Source organism: Carcharodon carcharias, chromosome 25 (genome assembly GCF_017639515.1).
Source record: "Carcharodon carcharias isolate sCarCar2 chromosome 25, sCarCar2.pri, whole genome shotgun sequence".
In the NCBI taxonomy this organism is placed as follows: Eukaryota; Metazoa; Chordata; class Chondrichthyes; order Lamniformes; family Lamnidae; genus Carcharodon; species Carcharodon carcharias.
This window is the reverse complement of record NC_054491.1, coordinates 14,740,078-14,761,477: the sequence shown is the minus strand read 5'-3', so window position 1 is coordinate 14,761,477 and position 21,400 is coordinate 14,740,078. Positions and strand designations below refer to the sequence as shown.

At 45.5% G+C, this 21,400-nt stretch overlaps 1 protein-coding gene across 5 annotated transcripts in view; it reads right to left on the bottom strand.

Annotated features, from left to right (window-relative positions):
- The window catches only part of pcsk7 (proprotein convertase subtilisin/kexin type 7), a 237,485-nt gene that overhangs the window by 175,775 nt on the left and 40,310 nt on the right, over positions 1-21,400 (bottom strand). For all 5 annotated transcript variants that reach the window (XM_041174191.1, XM_041174194.1, XM_041174193.1 and 2 more), the window contains 3 exons: positions 20,296-20,458; positions 17,658-17,748; positions 6,905-6,959 (listed from right to left, as the gene is read on the bottom strand). In XM_041174191.1, coding sequence (XP_041030125.1) covers positions 6,905-6,959; positions 17,658-17,748; positions 20,296-20,458 — 309 coding nt within the window. The remainder of the gene's footprint in view (positions 1-6,904; positions 6,960-17,657; positions 17,749-20,295; positions 20,459-21,400) is intronic.

Genomic DNA, 21,400 nt, shown 5'->3' with positions numbered 1-21,400 from the left:
AAGCAGCCAGGCCAGGCTGTTGTCCCAACTTGCTGAAGCACTCCTCCTGCTGGGAGGACCATCACTAGTATCCATGAAGTTGTCATAACAACTTATAGGAACAGTAAAATGGACACTGGGTCCTACAAGCTTTTGCTCTAATCTCGGACCCTCCTTCTCACCCTATCCTATGATCTGTTCTCACTCTAGAACAGGTCTAATTACTACTTGAGCCCATTCCTACTGCCCAATTCAACAGCCTTCTTCGTTACTTTATTCTTTGCATTAAAGAAACCTTTTTCTAAGCCAAGATTGACTCTTTTGCCAGAGGGAACACAGCTTGGGTCATGTTTGTCCAGCACCAGCTTAATTTTTAGCATCTTTTAAAAAAAAAATCTACATCAAAAGCACTTTTCCAATGAAAACAAGTCCAAATTCCTCAACCTTTCCTAAAAAACGTACACCTCCTTCCAACCGAGGGTGAACAAGCAAGCTCAGAGTGGAAGAAAGTAAATGACAAAACATTCTTCATAACATCACCTTAATTATCCATGTGTTACAATCTGGAAAGCCAGTTGATAAAGTATAACAAGAATAAAGGAACCAATCTTTACTCAATCTTATATTTATTTTCAGAGTGAAACATTACAAGCATATACCTCCTAACCCAACCACATTAGTTTTAATAAGCATCTCTTTATGTGTGTTCAGTTGAAGTCCCAGTTAATGGCCTCCACCTGCATATAATTAAACACAATTAACCTAGATTTAACAATGTGAAAGTGTCAGTCAATAGGAAACTCCGCCCTCAGCTGCTGGCTGGTATGAAATAGTTACACATTCTCCATTCGGCAAAACAGTGCCAACAGAATGAAGGGAGTTTAAAGTGCAGCTATAGGTCCATGTGAGGCACTGAGTGATTGAGCATCAGACCAGGTAGTTGACGTGGAGCTGGGAACAATGGTTGGGACGGGATAGGGTTCTACTGAAGGCTGCAATATGGATTGCTGTTTGCCACAGACACGCACCCAATCCCACTTTCTCCTTAAGGGGAGATGGTGGGGTTGTGGTAATGTCACTGGACTAGTAATCCAGAGGCCCAGGCTAGTGAAAAACCCAACATGGTAGCTGGTGGGATTTAAATTCAATTCATTAATCTGGAATCGAAAGCTAGTCTCAGTAATGGTGACCATGAAACGATCATCAATTGTTGTAAAAACCCATCTGGGTCACTAATGCCCCTTTGTGGAGGGGGGAAATCTGCCACCCTTACCTGATCTGGCCTTCATGTGCTTCCAGACCCACAGCAATGCGGCTAACTCTTAACTGCCCTCTGAAATGGCCTAGCAAGCCACTTAGTTCAAGGGCAATTAGAGATGGGCAATAAACACTGGCCTTGCCAGTGACACCCACATCCCATGAAAGGTTAAGAAAACAACCTACATCACCAGATCCCTGAAGACCAACACCCCATGTGAATGGGCACTCGGAGAAGGTGCAGAGTTAACTACACCCAGCAGGGAAAGAGAGCAGTTTAATCCACACGATGTTGAAGCACATCTATAAAAGATTAATTGGAAAGGAAAGGGCCACTTTACCTACAGGGGGTAAGCAACGCCTTCATAGAGGAGGTATTTTATACAAAGTTCACCGCCCCCTCAGCGCACACAGTGCAGTTAAGGAAATGGAAACTGGGAGAGAAACAGGGCCCTGACTAACCCCTATTTGGGAAACGGTCCGGACAAGTATGCAAAACCCCTGTCAAAACAGAGAGCACTATCTGCTCACAGACGATGACATACGAGGGCACAAACAGTGCAAACAGACCTCAATCTGGGTCACCCAACAGGGGAATTATTGAATGCAAGTTTTCAGCAGCTGGCAGCTCAGCACAGGAAGATTTTAAACACAGCTTTCAGAACGTTTAATGGGAAATCAAAGGGGGAAAAGGCTGCAGTGAGCAGGAGGAATATGCAATTTGTCAGAAGCCATGCCAACAGGGTCTAGCTAAATGTTAAAATCTTCGATCAAGGCTTCTTTTCATGGGTTGTAAACGCCACCTAGAGGTAGACTGTGGAACTAACAGGGATTGTCGGCATTTTAAAAATTCCCCAGCAAGTTTTACTTAAGAATGAGCATAATTTTCAGGGAAGAGGTGCTCAAGTACTGTTGGAAATCGGAATATTCTGGCAATGCTCACTGCCTTAACCCACAACTGTCCATTGAGTGAGGTGCTGAGGGAGCTGCTGGGGCCAGTGGAGCAGGGCATCCAGCGATTAAACCCAGGGTAAAGAAAACAGAAAATAAAACTAGTACAAAAAAACAGCGATTTTCGGATTGCAGGTTCTGTAATTATAATAATTTTAAATTATTAAGCATCGTTGGCAGAATGCACTTAAAATTTATCTCCCCCCGCCCCACTCATCCTCTGGGAATGGATTTGTGCTGAGCTACAATTCTACTGGTTGCAGTCATCCTTGGTATACTGCCCAAGAGGTGATTCTCCAGATGCAAGTACAGGCCGAGTGCCCATGGAGTCATAGACCATAGGGGGAAGCGCAAAAAAAGGCGAATCTTTTACTCCTCTGTCTCCAGAGGGGGTTGAGGGGGGGGATTGAGGGGTAGGAGAAATTGAAGGGGGAGTCACTGATCAGCAATCAATGTTTGAATCTGAAAAAGACCCATGTTTAATTAATTTATTGGAGTTCTTTGAGGAAGTAACAAGCCACGTGGATAAAGGGGACCCTGTGGACGTGCCGTACTTAGATTTCCAGAAGGCATTTGACAAGATGCCACATCAAAGGTCGCTTTTTACATGCATATTGTAGCCTGGAGCTATGGATAGTGGCGGTAGAGGCTCCAATGTTCTTTCCATCACATAGCTGACCAAGAATCTCTCCCACTCTCACCATCTGCCATTGACAAATGTTGGAAGGATTTGCAGGTTGATACTCAGCCTGTTTGGCCATGTTATGAATGCGTCTTCCTTAGTCATTAAGTCCTGGAGTGGGACTTGAACCCAGAGCTTCTGGCTCAGAGGCAGGAACGCAACCCACTGTTTCACAAGACATCCCTAATCGTACGAGTATCCACAGCCTTTGAGGCAAGAGTTCCAAATTTCCACTACTATTTCTGTGATAAAGTGCTTCCCGATTTCACTCCTAAATGACCCAGCTCAAACATTAAGATTAAGCCCTTTTCTTCTGAATTCCCTCACCAGGGGAAGTTGTTTTTCTGTTTCTACCCTATCAAATCCCTTTATCATTTCACACACCTCTCCAAGATCTCCCCTCATCTTTCTTAGGTTTATGCATCCTGTACTCTTTCAGCACCCTCTGGACCCTTTAAGTCCCAATATCAACTCTGGTAAATGAGTGTTGCACCCTCTCCAAAGCCAATGTATCCTTCCCGAGGCACAAGGCCCAGAATTGAATCCTGTGTTTCAGATGGAGTCTGACCAAGATTCTGTATAATTAAAGAATCACTCCCTTTTGTGTTCCAGACTCCTTGAGATAAAGGCCAACATTCCATTAACCTTTTCGATTATTTTTAATATTCATGCACTAGCTTTTAGTCATTTGATATTCAAATCCCTTAAGCTCTTCCACAGCTCTCAGGAAGAAAGCATTCCGATTGGTCTTTCTCAGATCCAAAGTGGATGACCTTTTCAATGGTAGGTTATGCTATTGGACGATCATCCAGAGGGCTGGATTAATGATTTGAAGACTCGAGTGCAAATCCCATTAGGGCAGTTAAGTAGATAAATATGGAGTGAAAAGCTAGTATTGGAAATTATGAGCACTGGACGGTAATCCCATTTCATTCACTAACATCCTTTAGGGAAGGAAATCTGCCATCCTTACCTGGTCTGGTCTGTATGTGATTCCAGGTCCAGAGCAATGTGGTTGACTCTTAACTGCCCAAGGAATGGCCAAGCAAGACACTCAAATTGTAGCAATTAGAGGACAATTACTGCTATCTTTGGCAGGAGCAGCCACGTCTGGTAAATGAATGAGTAAAATAAATGCTGCCCAAACTGAACTCCATCTGCCACAGTTTTACCCAGAAGAAAGGAAAGATATTAAAAATCTAGGAATCGATCTGAAGTAGACGGAGAGAAAGCACCAAAAACTAACGTTAAATTAAGATGAATGCAACTGAACATTCAAAAATTCCACTCTGCATTAATAAAAAACAGATGCAGTCACCTCCAATTGGCAACTCCCTCAGTAAAAGTTGGTTTAAAACTACAATGCAGCTTGAAAGAAGTTACTCAGAGTCTCATACATTCTGATGTAAAAGCATTTATCTCATACATTCTGGTCTAGCTTGATTTCATGCTCACCCCCACCATTCAAAATGATCTCAATTGTTAGAAATTCCTGTTTATAAACTCTCAGGAGCCAGTTTCATGGTGGATCTCCCTGGATCAGTTTACGCTAGGGTGTGATAACAATCTGCTGTCAATCGCATGAGATCCCCATTTGTCACCAAAGGTGTACTTGACAACATCTGAAGTATGTGAAGTGAGGAGTGAACAAATATATTGATGCAGGATAAGATAAAGTCCACTTCTACAAGATTCAGGCACTTTTGTGCCTGTTCAACAACTTCAAACCCAGGGAAAAGCCAGACATTAAATCTCTGTTTCTCTCACCACAGATGCTGTCAGACCTGCTGAGTTTTTCCAGCATTTTCTGGTTTTTATTTTACTTTAAATCTCCCAGTTGATAATTGCTGCTTGAGGTGATTTTTTTTCCCCACCACCTCTCCAGCGTAACTTAGATTAGGATCAAGAACTTGCATACCTTACACCAAACCACAAAACTCCCAGCTTCCTGCATCAGGCAGAGTATTCCGGATTGTTGGATGATAACAGGGTGTACATGACGACAGTGTTACAGCAGCTCATGGGCCTCAACACAGCAGACTGATTTTGAAATAAAAGAAGCCATTGTGTCAAACTCGCTGAGGCAGCATTTGCACAGAATTCCTACACACTCCTGGGCAGTCTCCCACATTCCACTCTCTGCAAACTTGGTAACATCCAAAGCTCCGCTGCCTGTGTCCTAACTCGCAGCAAGGTCCATTCACCAGTCACCTCTGTGCTCACTGACCTACACTGGCTCTCGGTTAAGAAGTGCCCTGTTTTTAAAATTCTCATCATTGTTTGCAAATCCCTCCATGATTTCTCTCCTGCCTATCTCCTTAATTTCCTCCAGCCACACAACCCTCAAAGATCTCTGCGCTCCTCCAACTCTGCCCTGTTGAGTATTCCTGACATCCACTGACGGCCGTGCCTTCAACTTCCTGAGCCCTAAGCTCTGGGATTCCCTCCCTAAACCTCTCCACCTTGCCTTCTCCCTTTGAGATGTGCCTGAAAAACCCTATCTTTGACCAAACTTTAGGTCATCTGCCTAAATGGACTTATGGGTCTTGGTTTCTAATTTTACTGTAGAACGCTCCTATGAACTGCCTTGGGATGTTTTACTATGTTAGAGGTGCTGCGTAAATCTAAATTGTTGTTCGAAGGGAACTCTGACTGTGCATGAGAAGCACCATCGCCCCTCCCACGCTCCCATCATGGTGCACAGCTGCTTCCTGTGTTTCCGCTAACTATTTTGGTTAATGGAACCATACCAGGTGACTCTGTCTCTTTAAATCCCAAAACGTTGCTTACCTTTGCAAAGTGTTCTTTTTGTAATCATTTACTGTTTTACCATTCGGCAGTGAAAGATCGTGGGAGGTGTGGGTGTTTGAGTTCATTTGGACAACAAGTCCGAGGAGACTTGCGGTGCAGAAATACAAATAGTTCTTTCCAAAACGCAAATACCAGTGGTTTTATACAAAGGGGTTGAGACAGGGTTTTACCCTCCTCTTCCCAATCCCACATCCAAAGGATGGCTCTGCAAATCGACATGGAATTTAGCAACTTATCAAGCACAGAGATCCAAGCGTGCACCATTAAGATTCAAAATCACCATCTCATCAGCAACAGCTTGCATTGATGTAGCACCTTTAACGCAGTAAAATCTTCTAAGGTGCTTTACAGGAGTATCATCAAACTAAATCCTATGCTTAATTTCCACTCCTTCCCCAAATCTCCCAAATGTGGGATCGCTACCTCCCTCAATATTCCCCTTCTCCTGAACATTTGGGCTTTTAAAACCCAAGTTTCACATCACCTACTCCACACTTTCAGTGTTCCCTCCCTCTCTTTAAATAAAATCGGGACGGTCACCTGAAAGATGTTAGTTTCCTGGCATTGCAGAAGGAAGGACAGTCCTTAATGGCCTTGTACAATGGGGCAAGCTGGATTTAGTCAAAGGCTTCTTCTCATTGTATCCCCAAGAACAAAAAGGATCAACTCTTGTTGAATAAAAATACTTTCAAAGTCTGTAATTCATATCTGCAAACAAGGCCCACATGTTCAAAGATCTTTAAAGCATTGGTTACTCTGAATATTGAAGCATCATATCTGTCCATACGCATCACAGGCCAAAACCAAGAGGCTCGAGTAAGAAACTCATGTGACCATTTTTAGGTCTAGATTTCTCGACAATTAGGGTTGCCAATCCCCCAGGATTGTCCTGGAGTCTCTAGAAATTAAAGATTAGTCTCCAAGATACCGTTGTGAGCAAAACCAGGGAGAAGAGTCAGCGTCAAAGTGTTTTTACTCCACTTCTTTTTTTGAACATTTTTATTAGTTACAAAAAAATAAGAAATGGAGATATTTGATTGGACGGTTGAAAGCTCGACGCCATGGGACGAAACCTCTAGGGATGTATTGAGCCAGAGTTTGTAACCGTATCAACAGGAGCAATGCAAATCTGCATCTTTGGCAAGTTGACCAAATCCAGGTTCGGCAGGACTCTCTGCCTAGACTTAAGAACCATTCACCCACCTTCCTCTGTCAGACTCTTACCTTCCCAAGTGGGTGAGGGCCATCCACTGTCTTGCCATCATCGTCAGGACCCCAACTGCGGGAAAGAAGAAACAGGAGTCACGTGATGGACTGGCCAAAGAGCAAAGGGACCTTTGGGTAAGTGACCCACATTCTGATAACAGCTGCCAATGACAAGCAGAGGGCCAGCATGGATTGAAACCAATGAATTTGCCAAGAAATCTGGGCCTTTACAACTTTCCTGTCAATTGAAATTGGCGGGGAGGGGTGGCGGGCGGGAGTAGAAATTTCCCCGATGGATCATCCTTCCAAAACATGTTAGGAAATTGATTTTCTGGGAATAGGAACTGGGAGAGTTTACAGAAAGGTTTTTTTTTAAAAAAAGAACAGAAACTGGCAGCTGAAAGATCCAACTCAAGTGGAGATACAGACGGAGAGGAGGCTTCCTTCTCTGTTCAATGTTAAATATTTGAACAGAACTCTCTTACTCAAAGTGGAAGGGAGGATCTTGAAAGTTGGATTTATTTTAAATTTATTCAAACTCTCATTTTGAGACATGCTCAGATCAGGTCCTTCTGAGTTTTGAGATCTATATTGTAAACAAAATAGTTATCCTGTATCTCTGCCAGAAGTATACTTGTATGGACATTGGGCGAAAACAGACTTGGGGCTGGTTAGGACACAGTTGCATCCTTCCCCCAACGTTTATTAGCCTGAGTATCTCATTGTTTAGCTCAGACATGAAGATTGGCCAAGATCTGGAGACTTGAATTCAAGATCCAACATGGCAGTTGGGGATTTTAAGTTTAAGTAAAATTTGGATTAAAAAGTTAGAATCGTAATGACTGTGAAACTATCAGATTGTCATAAACACCCTATCTGGTTCACCAATGTCCTCAGGGAAGGAAATATGCCATCCCTACCTGGTCTGGCCTACATGACCCCAGGCCCAACAGCAACCTAGTGGACACTGAAATGGCCTAGCATGAGGAAGAACCTTTTTCCACAAAGGGTAGTGGGTGTCTGGAATTCGCTGCCCAAGTTGGTGGTAAAGGCAGAAACCTTAAACTCTTTTAAAAAGTACCTGGATCTGCACCCAAAGTGCTGTAAGCTGCAGGGCAATGGGCCGGGTGCAGGAAGGTGGGATTGGAAGGGGCACCTGGGTGTCCTCAGGCTGGCATGGAGAAGATGGGCCGAATGGCCTCTTTCTGTGCTGTAACTTTTCTATGGTTCTAAGTCACTCAATTGGCAGCTCATCACCACCTTCTCAAGGGCTATTAGGGATGAGCAATAAATGCCAGCCTTGCCTGTGATGCCCACATCCTGGGAATGAATTAAATTTGACTGAGCAGTGTCCATTGAACGCAGATCCATCAAGCATCAGTGTAAAGCATCAGAATGCCAGAGAATCAGTTAACATTTTCCCAGACAGGTCTCCTTTGGACTGGTGGCCGCTTGGTCAGAGTCCAAACAGATTGTCAAAACAAGTTTTCGTGAGATTAATTACAAAGAAGGAACTGGCCCTTCTCCAGGCTGAACATGTATTCTGATAAGCTCCAGTAAAATGCTTTAAAATGGAATGTCCATGCAGATTGTGCGTTTGGAAACACTGGCATGACGTTGCAGGACCGAAGAGAACTATGGAGGACCTTAAAACTGAGAATCGTTGTTCATTTCTCTTTGCACAAAATGGGAAAAGTAGATTTTGCATTTTAGTTTGAAGTCTGTAGCAGCTGCCAAGCTTTTTGACCCAATGGGCTGCTTAGTTCTTGGCAAAAGGCCTCAAACTTTAAATCCACAATCTCCAGTTACTTATATCTCAAAGTGCAAATGCAAAGAAACGTTAGCATTTTCAGATTGGTCAACAAATGGGGCGACAGTGCTAAAAATGCCATTTTTAAACCTTCCAAGTCCACAAAAATTCAGAGGCCAAACGAGCAAATAAAAAAAATTGACCTACAGACTGTTGGCAGAAAGTAGCCCACAGGATGTAGTTTAGACACTTGTAATCAGACTAACCAACATTCAAACGTGTGTTTCTTTTCCAGAATGTTTGTGTTACTGTCAGATTAGGGATATTTAGGATCTGCAATGGAGGTGAGAAATATATGAAGTATCGCTTTCAGGAACTACCACATGACCCAGAGATGAGTCAAACTGAATGGAATGGTGTCCAAGGCCCATGAGCCAGCATTCTTCCCTTTCCTCCCAACTATCCATGGGACTTCCAATTGGCTACCGTGGCAACAGACAAGAATCTGCAGGGTTGGATGGCAGGCACCCAATGAGAGAAAGGGGGGCGGGGAGGGTCACCATAAATTCTGGGATCCTTAAGCATCGCTCTGGCTGGCTGGGAACAGCTCAGCATTAGAGGCTTGCCTCACTGCTGCGACTTCCAACACTTGAGGCCAGCAGCAGTTCGCCATTTTACTCATAACCAAATCGCCTTTATCGTACCTTAGGTGAAGCTTTGCAAGTGACGTGTGGCTGGATAAGAAAAGGTTGCACAAAAAAATCATTAATCCAAATGCCCTAAGGTCTTCAGTTCACCGCTCCTGGATCTTTTTCTGATCTCGCCCCTTGCTGGGGCGCCCAGTTTTCTTGGGCAGCAGCACGGCCTGGGCGTTAGGCAGGACCTCAACCTGGGCGATGGTGACCCCTCCCAGCAGCCTGTTGAGCTCCTCGTCTTTGCGGATGGCGAGCTGTGGGTGCCGGGGGATGATGCGGGTCGTCTCGGCTCTCCCAGGTCGCACTGCCGGCCAGCTCAAGGATCTCGGCCATCAGGTACTCGAGGAGGGTGACCAGGTAGACAGAGGCTCCGGCCCTGACACACATGGCATAGTGACCCTTACACAGTAGCCAGTGGATGCGGCCGACGGGGAACTGGAGACCAGCTCCGGAGGAACAAATCTTGGCCTCGGCATGCCCCTTGCCCCCGGTTTTACCGCGACCGGACACCTTTCAGGGTTAGCTCTCAGATGCCCACCAATCCAATCTCTCCAATATTACCTTCCAGGTCCATAAAGCGCAATTTCAGGCCGGAGAGTTCAGTAACCAAGCAAATCATTGGGGAACATCCCGAATTAATCTGAACGTTTCCATTTTATAAGAAAGATAATCAAGGCACTGGTAAAAGGTGCAAAAAGATTTGCTAAGTGGATATCAGAAGTGGATCTCTAGAAAAAGAGAAGGCAGAGAGGTCAGCTTTACAGCTCTTAAAGGTTATGAAGGGGTTTGATAGGGTGTACATGGAGATGTTACTGCTTGCGGGAGAGTCCAAAACTAGAGGTCCTAAGTATAAGGTCACAAATAAATCCAATAAGGAATTGAGGAGAAACTTCTTACCCGGAGAGTGGTGAGAATGTGGAACTCATTACCAAAGGGAGTGGTTGAGGCAAATAATATAGATGCATTTAAAGGGAAGAAACCCACAAGGGAGAAAGGAATAGACAGAGATGGTGATAGGGCGAGATGAAGAAGAGTAGGACGAAGCTTGTGCAGAGCATAAACACCAGAATGATCCATAAAAACAGAAAATTCTGGAAACATCTAGCAAGTCAGGCAGTATCTGTAATGAGAGAAATAGAGCTAACATTTCAGATCAATGACCCTTCGTTTGAGCTGAGTGTTAACATTATTTTCAGTTTTTATCTCAAATTTCCAGCATTTGCAGAATTTTGCTTTTGTATCAACGTAGGTCAGTTAGTCAGGCTGAATGGCCTGTTTCTGTAGTAAATTCCATGCAATTCATAAGCAAATGGCAGGGGAAATAATTTGCCAGAAAATAAGGAAATTGTCTTTCAGGTGAATATAAGCACAGAGGATAATGGTTGTGGTTGTCGGAGGTCAGTCATCTCAGTCCCAGGACATCGATGCAGGAGTTCCTCAGGGTAGTGTCCTTGGCCGAACCATCTTCAGCTGCTTCATCAATGACCTTCCTCCCATCATAAGGTCAGAAGTGGGGATGTTCACTGATGATTGCACAAAGTTCAGCACCATTCGTGACTCCTCAGGTACTGGAGCAGTCCATGTCCAAATGCAGCAAGACCTGGACAATATCCAGGCTTGGGCTGACAAGTGGCAAGTAACATTCGCCAGGTAATGACCATCTTGAACAAGAGAGAATCTAACCATTGCCCCTTGATGTTCAATGGCATCCCCCACTATCAACATCCTGGAGGTTACCATTGAACAGAAACTGAACTGGACTAGCCATATAAAAACTGTGGCTACAAGAGCAGGTCAGAGGCTAGGAATCCTGTGATAAGCAACTCGCCTCCTGACTCCCCAAAGCCTACCCACCATCTACAAGGCATAAGTCAGGGGTGTGATGGAATACTCCCCACTTGCCTGGATAAGTGCAGCTCGAACAACACTCAAGAAACTTGACACCATTCAGGACAAAGCAGCCCGCTTGATTGGCACCACATCCACAAGCATTCACCTCCTTCACCGCCGACGCACAGTAGCAGCAGTGTGTACCATCTACATGATGCAATGCAGGAACTCAACAAGGCTCCTTAGGCAGCACCTTCCAAACCCACGAACACTACCATCCAGAAGGGCAGCAGATAGATGGGAACACCACCACCTGGAAGTTCCCCTCAAAGCCATTCACCATCCTGACTTGGAAATGTATCACCTTTCCTTCACTGCCAAAATCCTGGAACTCCCTTCCTAACAGCACTGTGGGTGTACCTACACCACATGGACTGTAGCGGTTCAAGGCAGCTCACCACCACCTTCTCAAAAGTGACTAGTGATGGCCAATAAATGCTGGCCCAACCAGCGAAGCCCACATCCCGTGAATGAATAAAGCAAAAACTTAGCGAGAGACACCTGCAGTTTTTTATTTTAAAAAAAAATTATTTCATGGGATGTGGGCATGACTGGCGAGGCCAGCATTTGTCACATTGCCCTTGAACTGAGTGTCTCGTTCAGCCATTTCAGAGGGCAGTTAAGAGTCAACCACATTGCGGTGGGTCTGGAGTCACATATAGGCCAGACCAGGTAAGGATGGCAGAGTTCCTTCCCTAAAGGACATTAGTGAACCAGATGGATCTTAATGACAATTGTCACCATCATTGAGACTAACTTTTGTTTTTATATTCAACGTTTTATATCAACTGAATTCAAATTCCACCAGCTGCCATAGTGGGATTTGAACCCATGTCCCCTGAACCTGCAACACTACCACTATGCCAGTTATGGTTTAACCTGCAGTACCCATACCATATTGCAGTGAAAGTGTAGAACAATCTTGACTTGGACCTGATGCTGGAGTGGTGTCTCAGTGTAGAGGAGAGATTGGCAATACTATATTTATTGACCCTCCTTAGTTGCCCTGAGTTGCTATTTCTAGTTAATCACAACTAGGGTTGCTAGTAAAGAAAATGGATAAAACTCTAATCCTATTCCACGCACTTTCCCAACACCATCACTAAGTTATTTGTGTTAACGCTGGTGTCCATCAGAATGGATCCAGAGGTTTAGTGTAATCTGGGGGCACTACAGACAACATGCCTGAATTTCTAGCACACTACATTTGAAAAAGAAAACCCCACAATGACCTCTGTTTAAACTACACAGCGATACTCAGAGTAACAGACTTGCTTTCACAAGTCAGCTGGACTTTCATAGGCCATTGCTTAACAAGATCGCTGAGCGTCATTAAATGTTCAACACATAACTTTACATTTTTGAGTAAAATCTCAGAGCGAATTAAGCAACTGTTAGGAGTGTGCATGTACATATCTAATCATTTCGACTTTTTCCTGCAATAAGTTCTTGAGCCAAGACATAAATTTAAGAGAAAATACTAAGGCCCTACGTGTCAGTTATAACAGTTAATTATTTACTCGAGGAGTCAGGTTGCAGAGGGGTCACAAATCAATTAAATCAATTTGTCAGCTTTGCTCATAGAAATACATGTCACTGAGCCCTAGTTCAATAAGATTAATCTTAAGGTTATCTTTCCTGTCTTAGGCTGAACCTGCACTACCCATGTTATGTTGCAGTGTAAATGCGGAGCTGAGGCCTGACCTGATGCTGATGTGTCTCAGTGTAGAGGAGAGATTGGCAATACTCCATTTATTGACCCTCCCTAGTTGCCATGAGCTGGCAATGTGACTGGTCTTGACAAGTGGCTCTCCAGGATGCCTCAGCATTGTCTGAAGGTTCAACCAGAGTGTGGGCCAATACAATCAGAGGTAGCAACTTCCCTTCCCGGACGGACATTGGTGAACCAGTTGGGTTTTCCCAACGATCTGGCAGCTTTGACTCAGATGGTAGCACTCTTGCCCTCTAAGTCAGGAGATTGAGGGTTCAAGACCCACTCCAAGACTTGAGCACAAATATCAAAGCTGACACTCCAGTGCAGTAACGTGGGAGTGCTGCACTGTCAGAGGTGCTGCTAAACTAAGGCCCAGTCTTCCCTCTCAGGTGGATGTAAAATAGCCCAGGGCCCACTGTCCTGGCCAATATTTATACCTCAACCAACAATCAGGAAAATAGACTATCTGGTCGTTATCGTGTTACTATTTGTGGGAGCTTGCTGTGCATAAATTGGCTGCCATATTTCCTCCATTACAACCATGACTACAATTCATAAAGTACTTCACTGGGCTGTAAAGCACTTTGGAAATCCCTGCGATTGTGAAAGGTGCTATATAAATGCGAGTCCTTTTTTTTTTGTCCCTCTCCTGATGCCAGCTCACAAATAACTGTTTTTATTAGATTCAACTTCAAAAGTTACCACAAGTGAGATCTGAACTCCCAACCTTTGGGTTACTAGTCCAGCAAGGTAACCACTAGGCTGCCATATCTCACACATTCCAACCAGCCTCGGCCTGTAGTTCAATTGGGCTCAGGCTCTGATTTTACACCATCAGATGCTTTAGCTGCTGTGTAAACGCAGCCCAAGAGATGAACCTTGAGGGCGACTCTCCAGGTAGGTCATTCAGTAAAGGAGCTGCTCAGTGCGACTCTAAAGCTACACACGTCAACTAATCTCAGTTGGGGTGGTAGTGAAGTGGCTGCGAGTGAGCTGCAGTGAATGGGGCAAGTAGCTGCGCACCTCCAAATGGAATGTTGACCTTTATTGCAAAGGGGATGGAGTACAAAAGTGGGGAAGTCTTGCTACAGCCATCCAGAGCCTTAATGCGAGGGCATCTGGAGTAGTGGGTGCAGTTTTGATCTTCTTGCTTATGAAGGGGGATATACTTGCATTGGAAGCACTTCAGAGAAGGTTCATAAGATTGATTCCTGGGATGAAGGGGTCTGTCTTCTGAAGGAAGGTGGAGCAGATTGGGCCTATACTCATTGGAGTTCAGAAGAATGAGGGGTGATCTTATTGAAATGTGTAAGATTATGAGGGGACTTGACAGGGTGGATGCTGAGAGGATGTTTCTCCTTGTGAGGGAATCTAGAACCAGGGGTTACAGCTTCAAAATAAGGGGTCTCCCATTTAAGATGGAGTGAGGAGGATTTTTTTTTTCTCTCAGAAGGTCGTTAGTCTTTGGAATTCTCCTCCCCAGTATAAAGAAATTTTTTTGCTTTTTCTTGGACCGTGGCTTTAAAAACTACCATGACTGCAGTTTAAGAGAGATGTTCACTAGAGCAGGAAGAAGAGAATCTACAATGTTGCTATATCCTGGAACAGTGTATGGCAGGCTGGGCAGAATGGTGCTGGAACAGAGACCTGGTTTAAGAGGGCACTGCCTAGTGACGGCATTTTGATTGGCTCCTGGCCAAGTGGCCAGGTTCTGTGTGAGGACAGTGCAGCAGGTCAGCTCCTAGCCTGAAAAGAGGAAAGGCCTGAAACCTCTCTCTCCTGTGTTTTGTAAGAAGCCAGTAATCCTGCCATAGTAGTGAGCTGGCTACTCCTCACATCGCTGTATCCTGCTTTCTTTGAGAAACCCCTGTCAGGGGGGAAAAGGGGAAAAATCACCAGTAAAGACATTAAAGCGAGTTTCAACCAGAGAACCACAGACTGCAAGTGCTGGGAGACCACCTCGTGTCTGCCTGCAGGGAATTTGGAAGAAAGCAATCAAAGTCAACCCATCTAATCCTGTACTCCAGATTGGTGCTATTGAACTGTTTTAGCACATCCTTAAAATCCATGTTTAGTGTGTCTTATGCGCGTGTGTGCATGTGTGTACACAGGTTTAAGAAGGGGCGGGGTTTAAGTTATAGAGTTAGGAGTTGGCAATTCATATTTCTTTCTTTTGCCACTGGTTACAGACAATTTGTTTAATAAACATTTACTTACTTGTCAAGTTTACAAACCTGTTGCTTGTATTCTGTTAAACTAAGCTGGACAGTTAGGTGGAATTGGGGCAAGCTGGTGGTCTGATTAAACTTCCCACGTTTGTCTCGGCTCAGAGAGCAGTGGGATTTGATACTACAGCGCACTAACCCCAGTGAGTGAGTCGTGACAGTGCAGTGGAGGCCGGGCCATTGAATATATTCAAGGCTGAGTTAGACAAGATTTTTGATCTACAAGCGAGTCAAGGGTTAAGGGGAGGAGTGGTGTGGGGTGCAGCAGGAAACTGGAGTTAAGGCCACAATCGCTCAGCCATTATCTTATTGAGCTACTGGCAGAAAGGCTTACTCCTGCTCTTATTTCTTATGATCTTATGAGAGGCACTGAGTGCTGCTGAGGGATGTGGAACTGGCCCCAGCACAAGAGGCTGTCTCTCAAAGAGGTGGATAGCGAATTGCAGAGGGAACAATGCACTGATGCCGATATTTCCCAGCACCTTCCAAATCTGCAATCTCTAACATCTACAAGGACAAGGGCAGCAGACGCATGGGAACATCACCCACCTGGAAGTTCCCTTCCGAGCCACTCAGCATCCTGACTTGGAAATATATCGCCGTTCCTTCACTGTCACTGGGTCAAAATCCTGGAACTCCCTTCCTAACAGCACTGTGGGTGTACCTACACCACATGGACTGCAGCGGTTCAAGAAGACGGCTCACCACCACCTTCTCAAGGGGCAATTAGGGATGAGCAATAAATGCTGGCCTTGCCAGTGACTCCCACATCCCGAGAAAGAATGAAAAAAAATATCAGGTATAATTAGCTCCCATCTCACTTCTTGGTTATCAGTGGGTGAGTATTTTGTTTCACACAAGCATATTCCAGAGTGTTGACAAAACTAATTGGAGGGGGGCTTGTCTGACCTGCAGAATGGGTTTCACTGGCTGAATCCAGAACGAGCTGATAACAAGGCCCCCCCCCCCACCCCCCCCTTGCTGGTTGAACCTGGATCAGTGTCTCTGACCGTCAGCCCCCACAGCCTTGTGAATACCTCACACTCTGACGCTCTGTGTGATAGCTTCCCTTTCCCCAATTCAGGCAGATCGCTCAATCCAGCCTGTTTCTGACTGGGAATGATGAGGGAACTTTGCCAACTGCTGGTCTACAGTGAATCCTTGTGGCTGGAATATTACGGCACGTCCTCCCCGTAAACCAGTATATTACAATACTTCCTGCCCCTGGTAATATTACAGCAACCCCCCCATACCCCCAGCATATTACAGTCCCTCTGCCCCTGATATATTACAACACCCCTCCCTGTACCCCCAGTATATTACAGTCCCTTCTACCCCTAGTATATTACAACACCCCTGCCCATACCTCCAGCATATTACAGTCTCTCTGTCCCTGATATATTACAACACCCCTCCCTGTACCCCCAGTATATTACAGTCCCTTCTAACCCTAGTATATTACAACACTCCTCCCCATACCCCCAGCATATTACAGTCCCTCTGCCCCTGATATATTACAACACCCCTCCCTGTACCCCCAGTATATTACAGTCCCTTCTACCCCTAGTATATTACAACACCCCCCCATACCCCCAGCATATTACAGTCCCTCTGTCCCTGATATATTACAATACCCCTCCCTGTACCCCCAGTATATTACAGTCCCTTCTACCCCTAGTATATTACAACACTCCTCCCCATACCCCCAGCATATTACAGTCCCTCTGCCCCTGATATATTACAACACCCCTCCCTGTACCCCCAGTATATTACAGTCCCTTCTACCCCTAGTATATTACAACACCCCCCCATACCCCCAGCATATTACAGTCCCTCTGTCCCTGATATATTACAATACCCCTCCCTGTACCCCCAGTATATTACAGTCCCTTCTACCCCTAGTATATTACAACACCCCTCCCCATACCCCCAGCATATTACGGTCTCTCTGTCCCTGATATATTACAACACCCCTCCCTGTACCCCCAGTATATTACAGTCCCTTCTACCCCTAGTATATTATAACACCCCTCCCCATACCCCCAGCATATTACAGTCCCTCTGCCCCTGATATTTTACAACACCCCTCCCCATACCCCCAGTATATTACAGTCCCTTCTACCCCTGATATATTACAACACTCCTCCCCATACACCCAGCATATTACAGGCCCTCTGCCCCTGATATATTACAACGCCCCTCCCTGTACCCCCAGTATATTACAGTCCCTTCTACCCCTGGTACATTACAACACCCCTCCCCATACACCCAGCATATTACGGTCCCTCTGCCCCGATATATTACAACACACCTCCCCATACCCCCAGCATATTACAGTCCCTTCCATCCCTGGTATATTACAGCATACCCCACCCCCATACCATCAACATATCATATCCCATTCGCTCCCCAGCCCATCACCTTCACTCCGGCCTCCGGCATATGAGAGTTTCTGACCATCCCTCCCCCAGGTATTTATCTGCTGTGGGACACTCACCTGCAGCTGTAAATATCATTGATCTGAAAATGCTTGTTAAATGCAATGGCCTCCATGCTGTCAGTCAGGGGTCCGTCCAACACTCGGATACCTGGCCAGAGGGCGGGGGGTGTGGGGGGGAGAGAAGACACCATCAGTGCCAAGGAAACAAAATCAGGCAAACTTGAAGAAAGCAGATGGTGACAGTGATTTCGAGAGAACAGCAGGTGATCACAAAACAAAAAGGAATTCAAACCTTTTTTGTTGAAGCAGGGCCAGCGCGATGTTGAAACATTCCGGGGGGAACCCCCCTGCAATCCTAACACACAGCCCAAGGTGCGTATATCATTGTGAAAGTGTCAGGAAGTCCCCTGTGAAATTGCAGGGTTTGAGCAGCTTTACTTAAAACCTGAAACCGCAGGTTCTCAGGAGAGTTGGACTCAGGAACACGTTCACTTTTCCGGCTTCGAGAGTTACTGCTGGAGTTTCACTTGGACCCTGTTCATGTTCCCATGTAACGATCGGGGTGAGGGCTGAGCAGTGGGAAGGCGGAATTGTGGCTAAATCCCTCCTCCTCAGGGAAAGGGGAGCGGGGGAGGTGGGTACAAAGGACCAAACCCCCAGACCCACCGACTCCAAGAGACTCAATCAGGGCAAGAGACCCACCCCCATAAAAAGTGGAAACTTGTCAAGAATATATGGAATGTCGCTAAAAGACAATAAATGTCTCCAATAAGACAGCAACAGAAAGATGTTAACATCTCCAAGTCAGCTGCTTTCTGCTGATTTTGCAGTAAATAGCACCACCTCCTGGACAATTGATGCATTTATAATCATCATTGAGAAATAGTCATTGAAAATAAGGCAGGGTGTTTTACTGAAATAGCAGCCAAACATAAAAACGGCCACTACCAGCCAGTCATTCCTTGCTGTAGTCCTGTGTGTGCCTCAGTTTCAAATTTTTTATCTGCTCTTCTCTTAAAAGGTTTCTGACTGAGCTACATCCTGTGGCAAATCATTTCAATCTCCACCTCTGCAAGACCAAGATTCCTCCTAACCCCTCACTCTTTCTCTGACAATTTTAAATCGATGATCTCGCTTCACTGATTCCCCAACCAGAAGTCGGGAAATTTTTACAAGGTTAGGGGTGCTTTATAAATGCAAGAAGTTGTTGTATATATTTTCATTCAATCCCCAAGGACTCCGTTCTGATCTCTGTACAGGGCAATTGAACCAGCCCGAATCTTACACCTGCCCACACACTGTCACAGCACTTAGTCATGCTCCTTCTCACTTCTCTCGATCTATTACTGGCAACTTTTTATGACAGTTAAAAACCCTGCCAACTTACACCGTGACTTTGGCATAACAAGCCCATATTTTGCCATTTTAAACTGCAGGCCCCAATACCGGAGCACGGGCAGCACCACTGTACACAACTCCAGTCTGAAGATGCACTCCAGCCCTAAAACACAACTGTTCACCTGTACTCTCGGCTTTCTGTCACTTAACCAATTTAATTTCAAATCAGTCACTGTCCCTGTAACCGCACCCCCCCACCACCACCACCCGCCCCCCCACCCCCAACCCCCCACCCCACCTCCCATGGGCTTCAATTTTGCCAACAAAACTATTTTGGGGTAATTTAAGTCCAGAGACATATCAACTACTCTATCCTCATCAACCCACTCTGTCACTTTGTGAAAAGAGCTCGGATAAATCAGAGAGGATTTGCCTTTAATCAATTGCTGCTGAATGGCATTTAGTAACTGATACTTTTCCAAGTAACAATTCACTTTGTCCGGCTGGGAAATGTCTTAGAAAAATCAGATAGGGAACTGACCAATTGTACACAATTAGGGCACAGGGCAACCAATAAATGTATTTACTTATTCATTCGTTCATGGGATGTGGGTATCTCTGGCTAGGCCAGCATTTATTGCCCATCCCTAATTGCCCTTGAGAAGGTGGTGGTGAGCGGCCTTCTTGGACCCCTGCAGTCCATGTGGTGTAGGTACACTCACAGTGTTGTTAGGGAGGGAGTTCCAGGATTTTGACCCAGCGACAGTGAAGGTGCGGCGATTTATTTCCAAGTCAGGATGGGGAGTGGCTTGGAGGGGAACTTGCAGGCAGTGGTGTGCCCATGTGTCTGCTGCCCTTGTCCTTCTAGATGCTGGGGGTCGTGGGTTTGGAAGATGCTGTCAAAGAAATGTACTGGGCGTGAGGGAGTGATTAATTGAGAGCAATACCTGAGGAAGGGAAATAGCCCATCCCCTCAAACACAATCACTTGCTCCAAGGGCAGCATTGCTTCCAGCCTCTTGGATGGGCTGAATCAGAGCAATGCCATCCCTGCCATTAATCTTACATCCCCACCAAGTTCCCTATCTGTGAAGGCTCAAGTGCAGACGAACAAAAATCTTAAGGTACTCATCCCCACAGCTTTTATTGCACCCAAAAAATCGCAAGGGGCCCAAGGCCAGATAACCATCTATCCAGCTGTAGTTGGCATGAGATTCAAAGACGGGAAGTAAAGGAGGAGAAAGGGAGGGAGAAAAAGGGAGAAAGGTAAGGAAAGAGAAGGAAGCTTATCTGCTGGAGTCAGCAGTACCAATAGATTTTTTAAGAAATGACCCTTAAATGAAATAAAACCAAATTACCTGCTATGCGACTTCCATAGGCAACGCCAACTGCACAGAAATTGTTTGGGGCTGCTGCAATTTCACCTGCGCATCGTGTCCCATGATGGTTATCACTGTGTTCATCAGGATGAGGCATGGGATCGGGGTCATTGGAGTTCAGATCGTAACTCCCTTCAGGAGACTGGTAATGGGTTGTGAAAGAAAAATCTAGAATCAATTATTGAATTAAGCACATTCCGTGGAGAAAGATGGAAAAGGCTTGATATTTATGCAGTGCCTCATATGACCGCAGCATATTCCAAAGTGCTCCACAATCAATTAAGTACTTTCGAAGTGGAGTCGCTATTGTAATGGGCTTTCAGCGGACACACTGCTAACAGTAAGCTCCCACAAACAGCAACGTGATAGTGTCCAGGTAATCTGTTTTACTGAAACTGGTTGAGATGTAAATATTGGCGGGGATACCAGAGAATCCCCCGACATGTACTTCTTTCCCTTAGATCTTATACGTCCGCCTCAGGGCAGACTGGGATCTCTGCCTAAATTTTCACCTGACATGGTGGTACCTTTGACAGTGCAGCACTCCCTCAATACTGCACTGGAGCCTTGATTTAGTGTGCGAGTCTCTAGGGCGGAAATGGAACTCTCAGGCTCAGAGGTGAGAGTGCTACCAACTGAGCCACAGATGATCGAGATGAATAACCAAAATGGGGGCCAGGGCACCGGACTCATTAAAAAGGATCACTGCAGAGATGGTACGAGAAGGCCGAGATCGGTTAGGCTGAAGAGGTTTCCTTACCCCATATCTTATGCATCAGCGTTAGATCATTTCCCAGTCTCACCAGCATTAACTCAGAGAAAGATGCAGTGAAATGAGGAGCTTCTCAAATACCAGCTTGGCTCAGTTGGCAGCAATTCAGCTTCTGAATTAGACGGAGGTGGAATCAAATGTTACTGAGAGTTTCGGCCGGTAACCTAGGCTAAACATTTCTCAGTGCACTTTCAGAGTGCTCCAGCTGGAGTGTTGGGGTCCAACGTTAACCTGTGGGCCCCACACGCCTGCCCACACGGAAGGATTCCTTGGCACTATTCGAGAAACAAGAGCATCCATCCCTTGACCAAC